Here is a 21970-nt window from a genome sequence, read left to right as displayed (position 1 = left end):
CATGTTCCGATTAACCCAGCTTCCCCAAATGTCTTTCTTTTTGGTGTCTATATACGCCGGGATCCGGAGTCATGGATGATCCTGCGCTCCTCTGTCCTGGATCGCGAGCCCTGGATCTTGAGTCGTGGCTGTGGTCCTGGATCATAGGTCCTGGATGGATATCCTCGTGGATTCATCTTCCTATTATACACACATGCATTTCCAAACATTTGGACTACCTATGTTGCAAATGTATTATCTTTTCAATTTACACACGGCATCTATTGCACGTCTGTCCGTCCTGGGAGAGGGATCCCTCCTCTGTTGCTCTCCCTGAGGTTTCTCCCATTTTTCCCTTTAAACTGTGGGTTTTCTCCGGAAGTTTTTCCTTGTACGATGTGAGGGTCTAAGGACAGAGGGTGTCGTATTGTCATACTGATATTTTGTACAAACTGTAAAGTCCACTGAGACAAATGTAACATTTGTGATATTGGGCTATATAAATAAACATTGATTGATTGATTGATTGATGTAGTCTCAAACGATAGCTGAGGATTAGGGGTGTCTTCGGCCATCCTAAACTCCGATACAACTATTTGTTTCTCAGAGTCGAAGGGGAAAAACACAAAACCATTGTACACAATTTAAACCAATCAATGTTGTGTAATTAACAAGGATATAACTTAACTTTTCAAATACTTATTTTAAGTTTAAATACATGATTTTATTTTTCAAAGTTCATGATCCTCAAACATTCAAGTACATTCTGTGTTATCTCACCCCCTCACTGACTGACTGAGAATGAGCAGGATTGGAAGTATTCTAACATTTCACCAGGAGGGAGTTGGTCTAAAAATATCAGTTCTACCTACCAATGTATTCATCATACATCTATCCTAAATATTTGAATGTTATCATTAATTCAAGATTAAAACAAAAATCTACCGAATGGTCAAGTTGCATTTTACATCCTGTGAGACCTCAATGTGAACGAATAGATTCTTGAGTTTTGGCCCAAAACTTTTTTTGTGAGTTCATAATGACAAATCATATTTTCTTTTGTTTATTCTTGAATTTAAGTTGATGTGAATGGACACATGAGTTCACAGTAACTTTGAACACAACAACCTAATGAGTTAATCCTTCAGTGGTCACATCTGCTAAAAACGTCCCTGAGATATCTGGATAAAATGGTTCTGTTGAACAGGCCGGAAAAACAACAGCTCTGGCCACAGATGGATATCAAATAATAAAAAAAGCAATTATAATAGTAATTTATTTTTGCTAAGAACATTGTGAAGCCACTATATATTTACTCAACATGTGTAGTTAGAGCATGTTGCCTGAAGCAGGAAGGGAAACAGTACTTTGTGAGCTGTATCAAAAACCATTCTCCAGCATGACTCGTGTCCTTCAATGGGACCTCTTGATATTTGCAAAGTCATCTGAGGTGGTGGATGGCAGACTGTCACTGAAGGCAAGAGAGGCCATGTGGAGGAAGGGGATTGATTCTGAGTAGGGCATTGCAGCAGTGATTTTGGGTTGAATTAGGGATACATATTATTAATCCACTGAGTACAGAATGAAGAAAAGATGCCAGAGATATTTTCCAGGAACATTTTTATGCCATTATCAATTTTACAGACAGAACTTGTTAAGTGATGAAGTGACAATTTAACTAAAAGCCATTTTATATGCTGTGTTTCAATAACATGAATTTAAATCCAGCTGTGAACATCATTAGTAGCAGCACAATTCATTGTTCATATCCCCAGTGAGACATGTGCATATTGTCAATGAATGGTTTTGAAACACATTCTTCAGAGTGGACTCTAAACACACAGCAGCCCAGCGTCCTCGTTGTGTCTGCAGTCGTTAACACCCTCTCCACTGTGACGGCAGTCAAAGATGTTTGACTCTGTTCCCAAACATTGCAGCTCATCCAGCCAGATCCTCCCGGTCCCTACAGAAGGACAGCGCTTTTTAATTTGTGTATGGTTCCAGCATGGATGTTTACCATGGCAGTGAAAAGGCAAAGAAAGCTACATCTACTGCCCTGACTGGAGACCAGCGGACATCAGTAGGAACAATCACTGCTTCACTGTAACAGCACTTGTTAGTTTTAGGTGTATATATACACTGAACAAAAATATAAATGCAACACTTTTGTTTTTGCTCCCATTTTTCATGAGATGAACTCAAAGATCTAAAACATTTTCTATATACACAAAATATCCATTTCTCTCAAATATTGTTCACAAATCTGAAAAAATCTGTGATAGTGAGCACTTCTCCTTTGCCGAGATAATCCATCCCACCTCACAGGTGTGGCATATCAAGATGCTGATTAGACAGCATGATTATTGCACAGGTGTGCCTTACGGCCCGTCTACACTACAGGCATCAACAAATCTTGAAGCTGGGCATGTCTGAGGCTTGGCGATTTCTCGCGCCCAAGGCGACCAACAACCAATCAGGAATCACCCGCTCGCCCCCGGCATACAAAGCAATAGCAATGTTAAAACGAAGTAAACTGGATATAAAATCCCCAAACAGGCGAAAACCTACCAGTTTCATCCACTGTCTCTGCCACCTCCCTCCATGCCTCGCTCCTCCGGTTTGTATCCCGGTAGATGAACAGAGACTGATCATACAGCACCGGGTGATTTTTCCCTCCATTATTTTGAATATGAGGAAATGACCTGCGTACACTCGGTTTGATTGGCTAGCGCTTGTACTGTCAGATTTGCATACGCGGGATTTGATTGGCTGATGCCAAGCATCGAGCCTCAAAAGTTGAACATTGTTCAACTTTTGATGCCGATAGATGCTCGTGATGCTTGCAAAGCCATGCCATGCTCCCCACAATGCAGTTCGGCGAAGTTTAAAAATCTTCTACGTTACCCCATTCAAATGAATGGGCGAAGCGTTGAAAGCATTTTTCGATGCCTGTAGTGTAGACGGGCCGTTAGAATGGCCACAATAAAAGGCCACTCTGAAACGTGCAGTTTTGCTTTATTGGGGGGGTCTGGGGGGGTCCGAAAACCAGTCAGTATCTGCTGTGAGGGGTAGGGGTAGGGGTAGGGTTAGGGTTAGGGTAATGTTGTGAATCGAGTGGCCCATGGTGGTGGTGGTGGGGTTATGGTATGGGCAGGCGTATGTTATGGACGACGAACACAGGCCACTCGATTCACAACATTACCCTAACCCTAACCCTACCCCTCACACCAGATACTGACTGGTTTTCGGACCCCCCCAGACCCCCCCAATAAAGCAAAAATGCACGTTTCAGCGTGGCCTTTTACATTACATTACATTGCATTTAGCTGACGCTTTTATCCAAAGCGACTTACAATAAGTACATTCGACCAGGAAGACACAACCTTGAAGAAAACAGAATCATATAAGTACATCAGGTTTCATAGAGCCAAACATTTCAAGTGCTACTCAACTGGCTTTAGGTAAGCCAGTCCTTTATTAGTATAAAAGTGCTTCGTTAATAGTTCTAACGCTCGAAGTGGAGTCGAAAGAGATGAGTTTTCAGTTTGCGCCGGAAGATGTGCAAGCTATCTGCCGTCCTGATGTCAATGGGGAGCTTTTATTGTGGCCATTCTAAGGCACACCTGTGCAATAATCATGCTGTCTAATCAGCATCTTGATATGCCACACCTGTGAGGTGGGATGGATTATCTCGGCAAAGGAGAAGTGCTCACTATCACAGATTTTTTCAGATTTGTGAACAATATTTGAGAGAAATGGATATTTTGTGTATATAGAAAATGTTTTAGATCTTTGAGTTCATCTCATGAAAAATGGGAGCAAAAACAAAAGTGTTGCGTTTATATTTTTGTTCAGTGTATATATAGTGGACAGGGTCTCCACTGTAGGAACAGTATGATAGCAGCAGAGAGGATTTGCTCTGTGTAGCACACATTACACAGAGGGGAATCACAGCGGCTCTCTGACAGCGGCTTTGTCCATGCTTTAGATAGCTGTCAGATTACTGTCTGACTTCATGGCAATTATTCAGTAATCCTGTTATAATAAAGTCAAAAACCCTCTGATTTCTTTACCTAACACCCCCCACCCCCCCTCCCATACAAATACAAGTATTACAAATGTCATTAATCGTGATTAACGCGTTTACATTTTTTAAGCGATTAACAGCACTAGTATAAATTCAGTGTTAAACAAATGGCAGGTTTGTTTAAAACATCATTTGAAAATAAAATAAAAGCGAATGTTTTATTTATGACAGTCAGTAGCTCGCTCAACGTTACACGCTAGTGTCCTGTTTCAATTTACTTTCTGTGGTTAGGTGCAATGACTGATTTTGGTTTTGGCATTGGCGCAGTGCGTGTCACGGTCCAAACTGTGTTCCTGTGTGTGTGTGTGTGTGTGTGTGTGTGTGTGTGTGTGTGTGTGTGTGTGTGTGTGTGTGTGGTGTGTAGAGGGTGTGGTTTCCCTTGCAGGCAGCAGCCTGATTGCTCTCACCTGGCCGTCCGACTCAGCTGTCCCTCATCATCTAATCAGGACACAGCTTATCTACTCCAGTCTCCCAGCAACTCACCGCCAGATTGTTTTCTACACCAGTGGTATTACAGCCTCCTGGCTGCCCATTCAGTTATCCTGTCTGCGTGTAATTCCGTACTTTTTGTAACTAGTTTCTCTTGTGTTTCCAGTGCAATCCCTCGGCCATCGTCCACCAGAGCTTCCAGCCAACCTGCCTGCTTCTTCCTGCATCATACCTCCCTAGTTATCAGTCCAGCCTGAACTACCTACCTCCACTCCGGACCTCCATAATCACCAAACCTGCCTGAGTCTCCGAAACAATAAACCATTTAAACATCTTCAGTCATTGCCTGCGCCTGGGTCCTGTTTAAAACATAATCTTAAAAGTGCGTTCATCAGATCAAGGGGCGTTGGTGAACTCCAGTTCGAAACCCGCCTCGGCCGCCACTGCGTCAGGCCGTTGTGTCCCTGGGCAAGACACTTTACCCGCATTTGCTCCTGTGGGTAATGTCCACAGTAATGACATTTACATGTCTAATATGTGTAATATGTAATTGTAAAGCGCTTAGAGCACCTGTAAAAGAGCTCTAATAAAAAATTAGATGTATTGTAGTATTTATGGTGTGCTAATATTACAGCTTTTATATTATAATAAACTGGACAAAGTGTTGGAATTGTTTACTTGTCAAACATTGGCCCTGTCAAAGATGATCAGCTGTTACTTATGTAATTAGTAATTTATCCATAAAATATATATCATTTAACTTCCAAATGTGCATGACAAAATGTCCTTTATGTGCCAGCAAACACTCAACCATGCTGCTCTCTTAGCTAGTTAATGAATACATTAACGCCATGAAAAGAGTTCTCTTGAAAAAACACAGATGTGAGATGCTGTGTGGTGCTGTTGGATGTGAGCTGTTGGATGGTGTGTGGTGCTGTTGGATGGTGTGTGGTGGTGTTGGATGTGAGCTGTTGGGTGCTGTTGGATGCTGTTGGGTGTGAGCTGTTGGATGTGAGCTGTTGGATGCTGTGTGATGCTGTTGGGTGTGAGCTGTTGGATGTTGTGTGGTGCTGTTGGATGTGAGCTGTTGGATGCTGTGTGCTGCTGTTGGATGTGAGCTGTTGGATGCTGTGTGGTGCTGTTGGATGCTGTGTGATGCTGTTGGGTGTGAGCTGTTGGATGTGAGCTGTTGGATGCTGTGTGAGCTGTTGGATGCTGTGTGAGCTGTTGAATGTGAGCTGTTGGATGCTGTGTGAGCTGTTGGATGTGAGCTGTTGGATGCTGTGTGAGCTGTTGGATGTGAGCTGTTGGATGCTGTGTGATGCTGTTGGATGTTGTGTGGTGCTGTTGGATGTGGGCTGTTGGATGCTGTGTGCTGCTGTTGGATGTGAGCTGTTGGATGCTGTGTGCTGCTGTTGGATGTGAGCTGTTGGATGCTGTGTGGTGCTGTTGGATGCTGTGTGATGCTGTTGGGTGTGAGCTGTTGGATGTTGTGTGGTGCTGTTGGATGTGAGCTGTTGGATGCTGTGTGCTGCTGTTGGATGTGAGCTGTTGGATGCTGTGTGGTGCTGTTGGATGCTGTGTGATGCTGTTGGGTGTGAGCTGTTGGATGTGAGCTGTTGGATGCTGTGTGAGCTGTTGGATGCTGTGTGAGCTGTTGGATGTGAGCTGTTGGATGCTGTGTGAGCTGTTGGATGTGAGCTGTTGGATGCTGTGTGAGCTGTTGGATGTGAGCTGTTGGATGCTGTGTGATGCTGTTGGATGTTGTGTGGTGCTGTTGGATGTGGGCTGTTGGATGCTGTGTGCTGCTGTTGGATGTGAGCTGTTGGATGCTGTGTGGTGCTGTTGGATGCTGTGTGATGCTGTTGGGTGTGAGCTGTTGGATGCTGTGTGAGCTGTTGGATGTGAGCTGTTGGATGCTGTGTGATGCTGTTGGATGCTGTGTGGTGCTGTTGGATGTGAGCTGTTGGATGCTGTGTGGTGCTGTTGGATGCTGTTAGATGTGAGCTGTTGGATGCTGTGTGGTGCTGTTGGATGCTGTGTGCTGCAGAGCGGTGACCTCAGCAGACTCACCTTCGCTGGCAGTGAAGGTGCTGACGGCGGTCTGGAAGCCGAGCATCTTACAGATCACCTTCCCATCCACGGTGTCGAAACTGTCGTCACACACGGTGCCCCATACCCCGTCATGCTGCACCTCCACCCGGCCTCGAGATGGCCCCGGGACGAGCCGCACCACCTCTGTGAGGACACAAAGAGGGGGGGTCCAAGTGGATATACGCAGTATTTATAATATACTGTATGTATATATATATATTTATATGCGTACTGCTGCTTTTACTTTTTTATTAAGAGCAATTTATTAAAGTTGTAGTCGGTGGAAGAAGAATCACATATTTTATGTAAGTTAAAGTACAAATGTATTAGTATAAAAATAAGTCAAGAACCAAACCGAAACATTTTCATGCAGAATGACAAATTGTATCAAGATTTTTGGATTAATAAGTGGAACCTGCAAAGTAACTAGCAACTAATCTTATCAGATAAATGTAAGTAAAATGTAGAATATTTTCTTCCAAATTGTATCATAGTAGAAGTATAAAGTAAAATACAAAGACCTCAACAATGTATTTAAGTATAGCATTTGATTTAATGTACTCAGAAGTTTTTTTAAATCTATTGTTGACTTTCTAAATTCACTTATTGACTTACTCTCTTTTGTTATTCCTGGGTCTCCCTTGTCTCCTTTGGCACCGGGGAAACCGGGGGGGCCTGTGGAGGAAACAGGTTTATAGAAATATATCTATGGGAATCGATCTTCACAACACACTGACAGTTTACATGAAATGATAGGTACACACTCCATCAAAGGAGAATGTCCTAATGATGTATCAGAGGTCAATCAATCAATCAATCAATCAATCAATCAATCAATCAATCAATCAATCAATCAATCAATCAATCAATGTTTATTTATATAGCCCAATATCACAAATGTTACATTTGTCTCAGTGGTCTTCACAGTTTGTACAGAATATCAGTATGACAATACGACACCCTCTGTCCTTTGACCCTCACATCGTACAAGGAAAAACTTCCAGAGAAAACCCACAGTTTAAAGGGAAAAATGGGAGAAACCTCAGGGAGAGCAACAGAGGAGGGATCCCTCTCCCAGGACGGACAGACGTGCAATAGATGCCGTGTGTAAATCGAAAAGATAATACATTTACAACATTGGCCTGTATGTAGGTCTGAGGTCTTTTTTAACATGGTTTAGTGCAGGTGTCAGCAGGCTGGGAGGCCTTTACATGTGAGTGCATATCAATACAGCCACTTTGAGACTGCTAGATAATTTAGACTTCTGGATTGCAAAGGAATTTGTTGAGAATATTCTCTTACATTTTTTTTTTTCCGTTAATGTTTTTAAAATATGTTTGGGTAAAATCACATTTTAAACCTTTTAAGCTTTTAATGTTAAACTCAAGCTAGGGTTGTTGTAGTAGGCAAAGACAAAGGAGTCTAACTGGGCTGAGTAACATTAAGTGCTTATTTCTCCCTCACCTTATTCAGACATGTGTACACTCTCCATATTATGAAAAATATAGATGACATACACTTGTAATTTTCCAACTCACCCTCTTCTCTTTCTCATCCATTTCATCAACACATCCGTAACAACTGGCTACTTTCCAAACACTCTTAACGAGGCAGAGAAGAAACCCACACTAACCCCCAGTTTCCACCGGGTCCGTCTGCGCCGTGTTACGGCTGCGCCGCGGCGGTTGTAAGGATCGCGGCCACTCTAGTCAATGGGTGCTATTCCACCACACGCGCCGTGTTACGGCTCAGACGCGTCCCAGAAGCGTCCCAGAAGCGGCTCGGCGCAGCGCTTCTCTAAAATTAGGATGAATCCTATTTTTGCCGTAACGTAAGGTCGGGCAGGCAGCTCCCCCTCGCAGGAAGTGGAAAGGTGAGCATCCGGGCCAGGCCCATCCCCCACATATACTAATTTAGCAGACCCTCCTCCTTCATCACAACACCTCCACTACGATACGCACAATGGACGACGAGGTTTTCATCATGGAAGTGGACTATTACAATTATTATTAACTGTGTCTGTAGACTACAACACAACAAAATAGGAAATTTATAACAACAATAAACACAATTTAAACAGACACAAAAATAAAACATTTAACTACGTAGCCTACTTACTTCCTTGTAGAAGTACAAATGTCCAGGATGCCCGAATCAATAACAAAACTGCGAGCCTGCACGCACGACGCTACGCTTCTGAAATGCTTCTGAAATGCTTCTGGATGGCCTACCTGCCTGTCAGCCTTCCATCTGTGCACACACTTATCTCGTGCCCTCATTGGTCATGTGCGCGTTCGTGTGTGTAAGGAAGTGGCACATTTTTTCCGGCTGTGTATTTTCTAATTCTAGCGCACTCGAGCTGGTTTCTCCAAAATTACCTACCCCACCTTTACTACTTAAGATGTAAAAACTACAGACATGTCTCTTATTCCTGTTCTTTTTGTAAAACTGGATGTTTTTTTGTTCTCAGATATCATTCATACATTTAAACCCTGGTGTAGGAGCCATTTTATTGGGTGTTGTTGGTGTCTCAGTTTACCTTATTTATATGTATAGTGCAATATTATTTTTGAACACTTGGTAGCGGGGTTTAGCTGCACCGGGTGTATAAAGGGGTCACAGGTGACAGGAAATGACAAGGACACAGGAGGAAGAGCATACCGATTCTACACAGCCCGGCAGATGCTCATACCACAACCCTTTGACAAAGTATACTTAAACCTTGGTATGTAAAGCAAAAATAAAACATCATCCTAAACTGCAGCAAAAGACCGGAAATTCATCTGTTTGTGTCTGCGTCAGGATTACTCTAAACCCTCCTGTGAAGTAATGGCAAAAGGATATAGGACATTGGAACATTACAATTGCCATTACACCTGGTGTTAAATCTGTTCTTCAACTTAATCTGAAATGTTTTTTTATATTTTATTAGTTTTTGTTATTCTATGTTTTATGTGAATGTATATGCGTTGCAAAGTACATCACATAAGAAAGAAACATGATTCTAACTGAGGTTTCTCTAACCTTATTATACTCTCACCTTGAGTTCCATTGAAACCTGGAGGTCCTCGTACACCTGAAGACAAGATAACAAAAATACATCTTATGAAAGACTCTTGCTGAACATCACTGAGTGGATTCAATCTACAGTTTAAAGCAGTGGCGTGCACAGACATTTATAGGGGCAGGTGCTCAAGAGAAAAAAAAGGGCACCTTCTGAGTCGTCGTGGCGGTCGCGCCGAAATTGTGCGCTCCGAAATTGTGCGCTCCGAAATTGTGCGCAAAAATTTGTTAGTTATATTTAGTTTATTTTCCGTTTTTGGTTACTTTATTTCGGTGTTAGGGTTAGGTTAGGGTTATGTTATTTAATTCTTATTTTTGCCTGATTTTACTGATTTATTATCAAAAAATTAATTATTTTAACATCTATTTGTATTATTCTAAATGACTTAGGGGGGTCCAATCTGAAGCTAAGGGGGGGACGAAATCCCCCCCCCCCCCGGGATTGACGCCCCTGGTGGAACCGCCGGCTGCCTTAGTAGTGTGAGATTTATTAAAGGCACATCTTGTATGTCGTAATTGCATATATATTTATTTCAATAACCATATGCTGTCTGATGCAGATGCCTATCTAAAACAAATCAGATAGTAGGCTTACTAGCTTCTACTCGCTAAAGCAACTGTAGTCAGGGATGCAAACTCATCAGGTATGAAAAAGGTGACAAGGATCCGAGCCCCCCGACCCCACGGAATATCGGCTTTAAAATTAGGAATAACAGAGGATTTTAGCAGTCAGAACAACTAAAGCAGCAGGTAATAATAACAGAAACGCCAAAGAGTTACATCTAATAGAAATATATAAAAGCATTTATTTTAATTGTGTAATTGTTGAGCATTTTGAAAATGTATTTTCATGCCTTAGTATTTTTATAATACTTTTCTACTTTCACTTGAGGAACATTTTGAATGCAGGACTTTTACTGTAACAGAGTATTCCTACACTCTGGTACTTCTACTTTTACTCAAGTACAAGATCTGAGTACTTCTACTTTTACTCAAGTACAAGATCTGAGTACTTCTACGTTTATTAAGTACAAGATCTGAGTACTTCTACTAAAGTAGGCTACAAGATCTGAGTATACTTCTACTTTTACTCTAGTAGCCTACAATCTCTATACTTATACCACCTCTGTTTATAGCCTATGAAAAAAACTATTAGAAAACGAAGGCTAAAGCTAACGTTAGCAGATAGTGACAATGATATTGCGACAGAAAAACGTTCCAGTTCACATCACGCTCTGCCGCTCTGCTCTGAACACCTGAACGGCCCGTTCTAACAGCTGTTCACCAGCGGCTCAGTCTGTGCCACAGTGACTCCGCACAGTTAACGAACACACCGTAGATAATGTAGCTGACCCTCATCCCGGAGCAGCAGAGTTCAGCCGGCCCGACAGGCAAGAAGACTCGAGCACACAGCTCGCGCTTCATATATTAAAAAATAACACCATGCGCGTCATGATGGCACATAACAGCTCACGACCGCAGATTATTTCGGCGATTAGATAAAATGTAAATTATATTTGACGCAACTTTAGTTACATTTCCATGACTTTTCCAAAACTTTGGGGAAAATATTGTTTTCCATAACTTTTCCAGGGCCTGGAATTTGCATTTTGAATTTCCATGACTTTTCCAGGTTTTCAATGACCGTACGAACCCTGTATAGTTTAGTTTGGCATCTGATTTAGGGGATTAAACAATACACTCATTGTATTTGTTACCTGGTGGTTACTTAGTTGGTCGTCACTAGGGCACTTTTAATCGTGTTGCTGCGTGCTGCTGCACCACACACCCGCCGTGGCCTGTCTGACTGACTGACTGTCAGCTCTGCGCGCTGCGCGTTCACGTTGAGAGCAGGGAAGGGAGGGGTTGCAGCCAGAGCACGTACGGGAGTGCCGCGGGGCACGTGTGGGGATGTCTGACAAAATTACAACGGCGCATTTGGGGCATTGTTGTATATATTAGAAGCTTTCAATCCAGAATTGATCGATGTTACCATGAGCCACATACAGTACACTCTAAAAAATAAATTTAAAAAAAAACTGTAAAAAACGAACTTTCAAAAGGGCACATTGCTGTCAAGAGGGCCAAACGGGCAGGTGCTCAAGCACTACCTAGAGTCTATGTGTGCACGTCTCTGGTTTAAAGACATATTCATGTTTAGAGGCCAACTAACACTTGCCCATAATGTTAGTGTTACATACACTGAGTCTGTTCCAACTGAAACACAAGCAATGATTGACAACACAGTATGTGCAGCTCAATGAAGTCCCTCGACTTTTCAGGGGAAAAAAACTCCTTGAAATAAATAACGACAGGCAAATTGTCTATAACAGTCATTTCAACAACAAAGTATGAACACAAGCAACTGGCTCATCAGATAATAGAACCAAACACTGTCCAAACCCTTACCTTGGGCCCCCAGGTCTCCTTTCTCTCCCTTTGCACCTGGACCTTGCTCCCCTGGGGCTCCTGTGACCCCAGATGAACCCCTGGGACCTGCATTCAAACACACACACACACACACACACACACACACACACACACACACACACACACACACACACACACACACACACACACACACACACACACACACACACAAAGACACACACACACACACACACACACACACACACACACACACACACACACACACACACACACACACACACAAACACACACACACACACACATATATATTTCTTAAAATCAAGCTGTGCAAATTGTATCATACATCACGTGAAATGGAGCTGTGTCAGCGATATTACAGGAGATGACTAGAAGTGGAAGGAGGAAGAGAAACTGAATTTTCATATTTTCACAATTACAGTCTGCTGATCTGCTGATTTTCAGTCATTGGTCATACAGTCGATGGCCCAATAAGGCTGTTTCACTGTCAAATATATATTGCTTGAACCCTTAAAAGCTAATTTAAGTAATGCGCATTTCTGCAGACTTTGCCTGTGGGAATTCAATTCAATTAAATGTGATTTACGGAAGTAGTAAAAAGAAGAGGTAGATAGACATGAAACCAGTGGCGAGCCGTGACTTTTATACCTAGGCCCTCTGACCCCCCCCCTTCCCTCGGAAAAAAAAAAGAAGAGTTATTACGTTACAGCGTATACTTCAGCGGAATATCAAAACAGCAGATGCCCGGGTGCATCTACCACACAAAACAACACCATTTATATAAACACCTATCATGACAGGGCACCAAGTAACAATTACAAATGAATTAAGTCGGCATGGCGGCCCACATTGAAAATGACTTAGGCCTACCTCTGATGATCAAATCACTTAAACACAAAGTCCATCCTCCTGTCCTTTTGGATGAAGCACTTGATGGCGGGGTCATGCAGCTGATCCTTTGCCACTCCAGTTTATCATTGTAACTCAATCTTGAAAATGACTCGGTTAATAATTTCGCAACGATGTCATCACTGTCTATCACTGAAGTGAGCCATCATGAACAAACTTATGCTAATCATAAATCTATCCATCATAAATCTATCGATTAGATTTATGATTCAAAAATAATAAAAGTAGGGTAGATATGTGGATATTATCCGGCTGAACAAAACGTGCATTTATCTAACAGGTTCGTTCCACAGACCTTATTTCAAGCTATTTTCCAAAATCCTATGGAGAAATCCCATTGCTTTTTTGTCGAGGGAACCTCCATGGAGGGAGGAACGGAGGAACCCAAGCGCAGCTTACTTCCGGGTTTTACGACTCGTCACTGCACCACTACCACTGCACACCACCACTGCACATGTATAAACCTCACAGCGGGCGGAACTTGTCATAAAGTCCGCGAAAATAAAGCCCACCCATTTAGAGGGAAGATATGATTGGTCAATTGACATTACTCTCTCATTGAGTTACTAGCTGGCCCTCTGTGAATGTACAGAGGGAACAACAAGCTCTCCCGTCTTCACAGTAACTCGCAGAGATGGCATTTAACCCTTCACATTCCAACAGAAACTGAACAGGCAGATTCGAAGGATTTATTTCTTTCGAAATGGTATTTTAAATACAACTAAATCAACTTATCTTGGTAAAACTAATGAAAAATTTAACAAAAAAAATAATATAAAAAAAAAAAAAGTTTTCATTTTAATGTTTTCAAATATCATTTTTTAGAATATCTTAGGCCCTCACTGTGAGCACAGTGAGGAAGACATAGATTATCTAAGTTTGCTAAGCTTTAAGGACTGAAATGGCAGCATTTTTTATTGAGTACAACTATACTAAAATAAATGTACGTTTTTTTCTTTTACTAAGGTAAGATTTAAATACCAATTATTTGAGACAATTAAAACTTAAAAACAGGACGATGTTGACTACATTTGAAAAAAAGAAGGCACAGCTGAGGTAGAGGTAAAGTCTTTCCAAATGTGTCTATCTGGAGGATTTATACTGTTTCAACTTTCAGCAGTTTGTTTGGGACACCCCTTTTCTGTTGTCTTTTCTAAATGCAAGCATCTTCTCAAAAAATCACATCTAGAAGATTACAACAAATAAAAACATTTACAAATAATTATTATGAAACTCACCAATTTGACCATCAACTCCAGGCTCTCCAGGTTGGCCCTTGAGTCCTATTTCACCCTTAGGTCCTAGAGGGCCAGCAACACCACTGTCACCTGAAAAGCAGTTTTCAGCTTTTAGGCCATTACACTACACACATGTGACAATTATATGAATATATAGTTCAGTCACAGGTTCCTGGAAGTCCAGCTATAGCCGCGAGAAGTCATTTTACTTAGGGGCTGCGGCCAAAAGTGGGGAGAGATTTCAACAGTAACATGAACATAATAGTAACCATTCAACAACAGGGGGTGCTCCAGCACCTCCAGCACCCCAACTTCCCACGGCTATGAATCCAGCTGAACAAAGTTAGAATTAAAAAAACTGAGTGCACTGATCTCGAGTTGGGAAATGAGAGGTTTACATCCGGAAGTCGCTCAATGAATGTAATACTGTAGCAATCTGCTGATTAGGGGTCAAAGTTGTCCTATTACTAAAGTGAGAGGAGACCTAGCAAAAACCTGCAAGGTTCTACAATGAATGCATTCGGGCGTGGCCAGCTCTCTAACACCACCTAGGTAGAATTTATTTTGGAAAGGCCACACATTAAGTTTTCTGAAATTTCACATATTCATATTTCCCTATTGCAAATTACTCATGCAATTGTGAACACTTTTAAAAGCTAAAAATGACTTTCATTAGGAAGTTGGCCATTTTAAATGATGTGTATTTTTCCTGGGTTTTTAGCAAACTTTTACGAACTCCTCCTAGGGAGTAGATCGTACAATTTGAATTTTTGAAATTCACATTTTATAATGCTGTATTCCCCTTTAGTTGGATTTTGTTTTGTTTTTTTAATTGAAATTTCGCTCTTTGGAAGCACCACCGGAATTTCAGTCAGCAAAATATTTTAGACTTGTAGGATCACTAACATAAATGGCTAAGTGCATGGCAGTCTGGGGTAGTTTGGGGATAAAGTAAAACTTTTTCAAGAGATTTTTTAGATTTGCAGCCATAGCCAGGATTTGAGTAATACTGTATATTCTCTTGGCTCCAATTGACCCTGAAAGTAACCCTAACCCTAATTGAAGTTAATAAGCTTACTTTGCAAATCCTTTTGCAAAAAATAAAATGAGGAATGTATATTCCTCATTTAATTTTTTGTAATTTATTCACATACATTTTTGTTGACCTAATGGTCCTATAGAAAAATCAGACAGAGGTAGTTAGTCAACTTTATCCGGCCCCGATAAATATTTCATTCAGGTGATGTCAGTGCACTGGCTAAGTTGTGTGGGTGTGTGATGTAGTGGCAGCAGCCCATCCAACAGGCAGAGTTCATCAGCCGGAATAATCAGCAGGCTGACAGCTCATCATGGCCCTGATCATGGCGGCCTCACGCCTCATGCTGCACACACACATGCTGCTCTGCACAGATGTTATACAATGAACGTTTCAAAATAAGGTCCTGATGTTTCTTTTGCTCAGAGGTTCAGCGGGCTCCAACAGGTTTTCTGAAGCACACTGATGTCAGACACAACATTGTATGAGTATTGTTGAGATGCTTCTGAGATTAGTGTAGGTCCATATATTTCTCCCATGGTTGTGTATCTCTGTGTTTTCAGCACCAGGGTATGTTTGGTTGCTTAACACAAAACCCAGAGCTGCCCCTCACTACACGCAGATCACGCAGACTGCTTGGGGCCTCGCGGAGGGGGCCTCAATCTTGCGGAGGGAGGCTCATCTTATGTGCAAATGCGGCGCACTTCAGCTTCAGTTTCGCCACTGCGAGGCTCAGGCGCTCACAGTTCACGCACGTGCTCCTCTAGAACCCCCTTCCACCCCGTCGACGCTCGTGACACAGAGGGTCTCATCACATAACTTTGCGTGGGGCCACAAGTTGGCCAGCCCTGCTCAAACCTGTTTCTCGTGCTAACTTTTACTCTATTGGTCTTAATGCTGACTCACCTTTGAGGCCTCTCTCTCCTGGCACACCTTGAGGTCCTTGAAGCCCCTCTCTACCTGGAGAACCAGGAAGTCCTGGGGACACACAAATGATGCAAAGCTTCATACATTCTGACCTAAAGGTTATGTTCAGGTTATTACAGTTTTACAATTTGCAGTTCAGCAGTGTTAATCTTAAAATATATCTATAAGAAAGCAACAGCTACGAATGCTTTTTGAGATGTAAATTAATTTCCCTGGAATAGTATTTAAATATAAACACACACACAGTATGTGTGTCCTACCTGGTTGGAGGCTGATACTGTTCACGTGGTGCTCCAGGGTGTGTGTGCTGCTGTTGAGCAGACTCAGCCCAGCCTGCAGTCTCTCCAGCGGACCCTGCTCTCCACACAGCCCGCTCACCTGTCCTCTCCAACAGGTGGAGAACACTGTCAATCATCAGCCCAATGCCCCTCTGCCAACCACTGCTTCAAAGTGTTCACTGAGTATTCAACATAACTCCACAAATACCAAACAAACACATATAACAACTTTCTCATCAAGGTTTGATATAAAAAGTGCAAAAGAGATTATGATATTAATAAAAATAATTGCATGAAGCAAATATTCAAGGCAAAGAGGGTTCAGACAATTTCTCCCCTTTAGAATCTCCATAAGAGATCTCCATGTCTTCTCGAAAACGTGGCAAATCCTGTACGTTAACTCAGACACGTGTCTGCATTGTGTCGTTTTATGTTGAATTCATTGCTTAAACAGCTTCTTGACAAATAACGGTGTAACCATCTATGAGTCAGTCAGTGAGCCTGTTCTCTGAAGTCCGGCTGTAGAGCCATGATGGAGCCAAACCTGATGACCTCACTGCACCAGCTTTTACTGCCGGAAAATAAATCCAGCCCATAACCTTCTCATAAACACAGTTTATTAATGATTAGGTTCAAGCTGATCCAACTGCATCCTGATTCCAACTCTGTAGTACACAAACAGACATGAGAGTGATATGATGAGTGATATCTACTCTCACTCTACGAAAATTGCTATATTTTTCTAAATGCTGTAGGATCTTTTGTCAAGAAACAACTAGATAATCAGTTAATACTGAACATCTAAACTGAACCTATACAAATGAAATGAACAACATGAAGATATAAGTGATGATAACTGATTCCAAATAAAGAGTGGAGGACCTGGCTCTTCAGGGCCCACAGAAGGCCCCTCAGGGTCTCCGTGTCTCGACTGTTGTTGTAGAGTCGAGTCTGGAAGGTGTCTCCACCCAGAGGGAGTCTCGACATCAGCCTTTCCAGCCGGGGCTCTGACACTGAAGATTCCACAGTGAAAACTGGGAGAGAGAGGATAAGGAAACTGATCAGAAACTTAACTAACCTCACATTTACAGTATAAAATAATATGGGTTTGATTATACACTGCAGTCAGCATGTCGTTGTGTCCCTGGGCAAGACACTTCACCCCAAATTGCTCCTGTGGGGATTGTCCGCAGTATTGAGTGTAAGTCGCTTTGGATAAAAGCGTCTAACAAATGAAGCTCAGCGCAAGTTCAGTCAGGAAGACCAATATCTTCTGTCTGTTACACATCATTTCAATACTCTCTCCTCTCTCAATAAGTGATCGGGGGCGTTACTCCCCAGCTAGCCAATCACTTCCCCCTATTCTCACTATCATTGCACCCGCTAACCCCTTTAAATCTGCTCTTCCCTCTCCGTCAGCTGTCATTTCAGGTGGCAACGCGCAACCCTCCTCCACCCCTTCGCCTCCTGTCTCCTAATACAGGGCCAAGCTAAAACCTTCTCCCTTCAGACCGGACCAAACTACTTATCACCACCACCACTGTCTAGACCCCGGGGGGTTCATCAGAACGGCTTTTCCCCTCCTGAATGATCATCCTGCAAACCGGGGCCTAATCGCCGAACACCATTTCATTCACTTGTTATAATCTGTTAATCACTATCCATTCATATTATGTGTCCCGGTAATAAACATGTATTTCATACATCACATCTCTCCTGATTGAAGTAACATGTAATGTAAATACAAATATTCTTGATTCTCTTGAATATACCACATTTAAAACGTTTTAATATTTGAAAACAAATAATACTATGGGTTTGTACCTTTATAAATGAGAAAGGCATTAAGAGCGGTCTGTAAAATGAGGTAAACAATGACCACATTGAAACACCACTGTCTCCTGGGCCTCGCTTGCTTCATATCTGAAACACAAACAGGAAACTGTGAACAATCTGCAGCAAACTTAGATATTTTGAGTCATTTCAGGAGACCAACAGTAGCTTGGTTCAACTGATACAAATGCTTTTTCTAGAAGTTAGAAGCATGGTCAACCAGGGTAGACCGTCAGCTGTCAATCACAATAAAAACCCAGGGCAATCGAGATTGGTTTCTTTTTGCCATCAGTGAAGTCAAGAGACTGACAGTAGAGCAAACTATTTATGACGGAGACGTGAACTAATATCCCCTCTGAAGGCTTCAGAGGTGAATGTGTGTGCATGTGTGAGCATATGTGAGCATGTGTGTGCATGTGCTTCTGTACGGTCTACAGGTTTGAGGAATAAGTATACAATAAAGTGGTCAATGATGCTTTTCATCTTAGAATAGTAATTAGATGTTTTCATATTTTCATCAGCCGCAACACTATTCATTGGCAACAGTGCAAATATTTTGTATTTAACATAATAAATACCCCAAGTGTAAATATTAAAAAGATTATTTCTATTTGGGTGCTTCAGAGCCCTGTATTGTGCATGTTGGCTCACTGTCACTCCTAATGCCTGCAGGCCTGTTCCTTTATTCACATCTCTGATGACATAAACCAACCAATCACCAATTTGCCATGGGACTGATGGTTTCCGTACAACCTGTGATTTATTTTGTATTTGTCTATCATGTGTTACGAACTTGGTTACACAAGGATAAGGATTCAAATTCACAACCCGGGAGACAGAGATAAAGTATTATACTTTTATTTGCCAAAAGGATATACAAAAAGAAAAAACACTCTTTGCGAGGTGACAAAAATAAAGAGTTTCAAAAAGGCTCAACAAAAAACGCTCACAACGTGAGGAACAACATTTACAAAAAGTTTTCAGGAGCATGAATCAGGCATGTGTCAAGAGAATAAAAAACTGATGAGCAGAGTTCTGACATGAGGACAGGACAAGACGAACTGACACTGAACACTGGGAGACTGGGGAATTTAAACACTCAACAACAAGACAGGTGAAAACAATCAGGGGCGGGGCTGACGCTGATGAGGGCGGGAGAACACATAAGGAAAGAGAGTCAAGGAACCTGAAATGAGACTGACAACAACAAAACAGGAAGTGAAAAACAATGCAACATAAACATGAAACATGACTGATTAACACTTTTGACGGTGCACAACATCATGTTGAAGTGTCTAATCCTATTGTGGTCGGAAAACTGCAGGACTTCCGCCATCTGGCCCGAAAACTCACAAGTGTTGCGTCCATTTAAAGCCCCCCCTCCTACACACACAGGTGGAGGCTGACACTGTTCATTCGCAAAAGTGTACATATCAAATCATAACTATATAAATATTAGAACACATAAACATTTGAACAGTTCTAAACATAATATGTTTATACATAATGAAACTTAAATATACTGTATCTGTCAGATATTTCCATCATAATTAAAAAGGATGTTAATGGCTCCAACACATTATTTTTTAAGATCTGACTTACTTCAGGTGTTTTTCTATTTGTTAAAAACTTCACTAACAACTGAAACATAATTTGATGGTTTAAACATGTAAATTATCTACAAAACAACAATACTCTGGAGTTTAAGGTACCTGAAGAAAATAAAAAGTGTTTTTTTCATTCTATTGCAATGTGAACAACGCTAAACTGTAATATTTGAATGATTTCATCTCAGCAATATAACTGACACAAATGGACTGCATGGAGTTTAGTATATTCTAAATTGTTCTTTTGGTTTAGGTTAATATCATATTATTACATACATTTAAATATATAGCTCCAAGAATGTTCCAGAAAATGCTCTGGACCAATTTAATCATTTATTGTGTTGAGAGATTCATGACCGAAAGAACGAGATCGCGGATACAAGCGGCCAGATCACACGGCATCTATTGCACGTCTGTCCGTCCTGGGAGAGGGATCCCTCCTCTGTTGTTCTCCCTGAGGTTTCTCCCATTTTTCCCTTTAAACTGTAGGTTTTTCCTTGTACAATGTGAGGGTCTAAGGACAAAGGGTGTCATATTGTCATACTGATATTCTGCACACACTGTGAAGACCACTGAGACAAATGTAACATTTGTGATATTGGGCTATATAAATAAACATTGATTGATTGATTGATTGATTGATTGATTGATTGATTGATTGATTGAGATGGGTTTTCTCCGCAGGGTGGCTGGTGTCTCCCTTAGGGATAAGGTGAGAAGTTCAGTTATCCGGGAGGGACTCGGAGTTGAACCGCTCCTCCTTGCGTCGAAAGGAGCCAGTTGAGGTGGTTTTCGGGCACCTAGTAAGGATGCCACCTGGGCGCCTCCCTAGGGAGGTGTTCCAGGCACGTCCAGCTAGGAGGAGACCGAGGGGTAGACCTAGGACCAGGTGGAGGGATTATATATCTTCGCTGGCCTGGGAGCGCCTTGGAATCCCCCAGTCAGAGCTGGTTGATGTGGCCAGGGAAAGGAACGTTTGGGGCTCCCTGCTGGAACTGCTACCTCGCGACCCGACCACGGATAAGCGGGAGAAGATGGATGGTGTTGAGAGATTTTGTTTCAACAACATTTCGTCACTTAATTATACTTCCGCTGAAGAGATATGGTTCAAAAGTGATTTATATATATTGGTATTGCAATGCAATTTAATAGCTATTATTTATACCTTTCTGAATTGAGCATTACATTCTCACATGTTGCTTAGCAGTGTTAACTTGATCCTCTAAAAATCTAAATCTTGTGAATCGTGTTACCATGTTTTTGGAATAGTAGCTCAATCTATTGGCTTTGAAAGGTTTTCAGCGTCTGTTAATACTCACCCTCGGGCTGGAAACTGTAGAGGTCAGTGGTGCTGAGGGACAAGTCAAACAGTGGGTTACTCTGGGTGTAGGACACCTTATCCATGGTCTGGTTCACTGATGTCTCCATGCGCTCTCTAGAGTCCCTTGTCACCTTCAATTCCTACTTCGGGAACACTTATAACCCTCGGTGCATGATGTGGGATGGAAGAACTCAAGGACATGGGTTGAAGTAGAGGAAGGAACTGTATCTGAGTGGTAGCTGAGGTTGCACAAATGTTGCTGTGAAACACCCATTTAGTAAAGATGGAAAGTAAAATGAGGAAGTCACTTTAACCACATATGCAAGAAAGCCTTGCAAAACAAGGAGAAACAATTTGTATGTTTCTGCATGGTCTTTTGGTTGGTGTGTCTCTTCTGTTGTGTTTGCTCCCCCCCAATGAAACTTAATATATAACTTCTGATTAAAATGACTTGTGTGTGTGTGCCACTCCCCATGGGTCTTTAGCAACACACATCTTAGAGGATTATGAGGATATCAAAGCTACCATATTTCAAGTGGAAATACCAAATCGCATGGGTTCCTTCGACAAAAAAGCAATGCAATTTCTGCATAGGATTTTGGAAAATAGCTCGAAATAAGGTCTGTGGTTGACACACATTTAAACAACATTGATAGTTCTCATTCATAACACTCCGTTCGATGTCTCACTATGGCAGTGGTTCTCAAACTTTTTCGGTCAGGCCCCCCCTTTGGAGAAAAAAAAAAGTCGGGCCCCCCCA

General features: G+C 41.8%; 1 protein-coding gene across 1 annotated transcript; it reads right to left on the bottom strand.

Moving 5' to 3' along the window:
* Positions 1-1582: 1582 nt before the first annotated feature.
* marco (macrophage receptor with collagenous structure) lies at positions 1583-21439 on the bottom strand. Its single transcript, XM_034240306.1, has 11 exons — positions 21209-21439; positions 18274-18372; positions 17332-17483; positions 16432-16549; positions 16151-16222; positions 14209-14298; positions 12062-12148; positions 9630-9665; positions 7205-7264; positions 6569-6733; positions 1583-1942 (listed from the first exon to the last, which is right to left on the bottom strand). The coding sequence occupies exons 1-11, from the start codon at positions 21315-21317 to the stop codon at positions 1812-1814; spliced, it is 1119 nt and encodes a 372-aa protein (XP_034096197.1). The 5' UTR covers positions 21318-21439; the 3' UTR covers positions 1583-1811.
* Between the last annotated feature and the right edge of the window lie 531 nt (positions 21440-21970).

The sequence above is a fragment of the Gymnodraco acuticeps genome, unplaced genomic scaffold (assembly GCF_902827175.1).
Source record: "Gymnodraco acuticeps unplaced genomic scaffold, fGymAcu1.1, whole genome shotgun sequence".
NCBI lineage: Eukaryota > Metazoa > Chordata > Actinopteri > Perciformes > Bathydraconidae > Gymnodraco > Gymnodraco acuticeps.
Note: the sequence above shows the minus strand (reverse complement) of the source record. Positions and strands in the feature narration are given on the sequence as shown.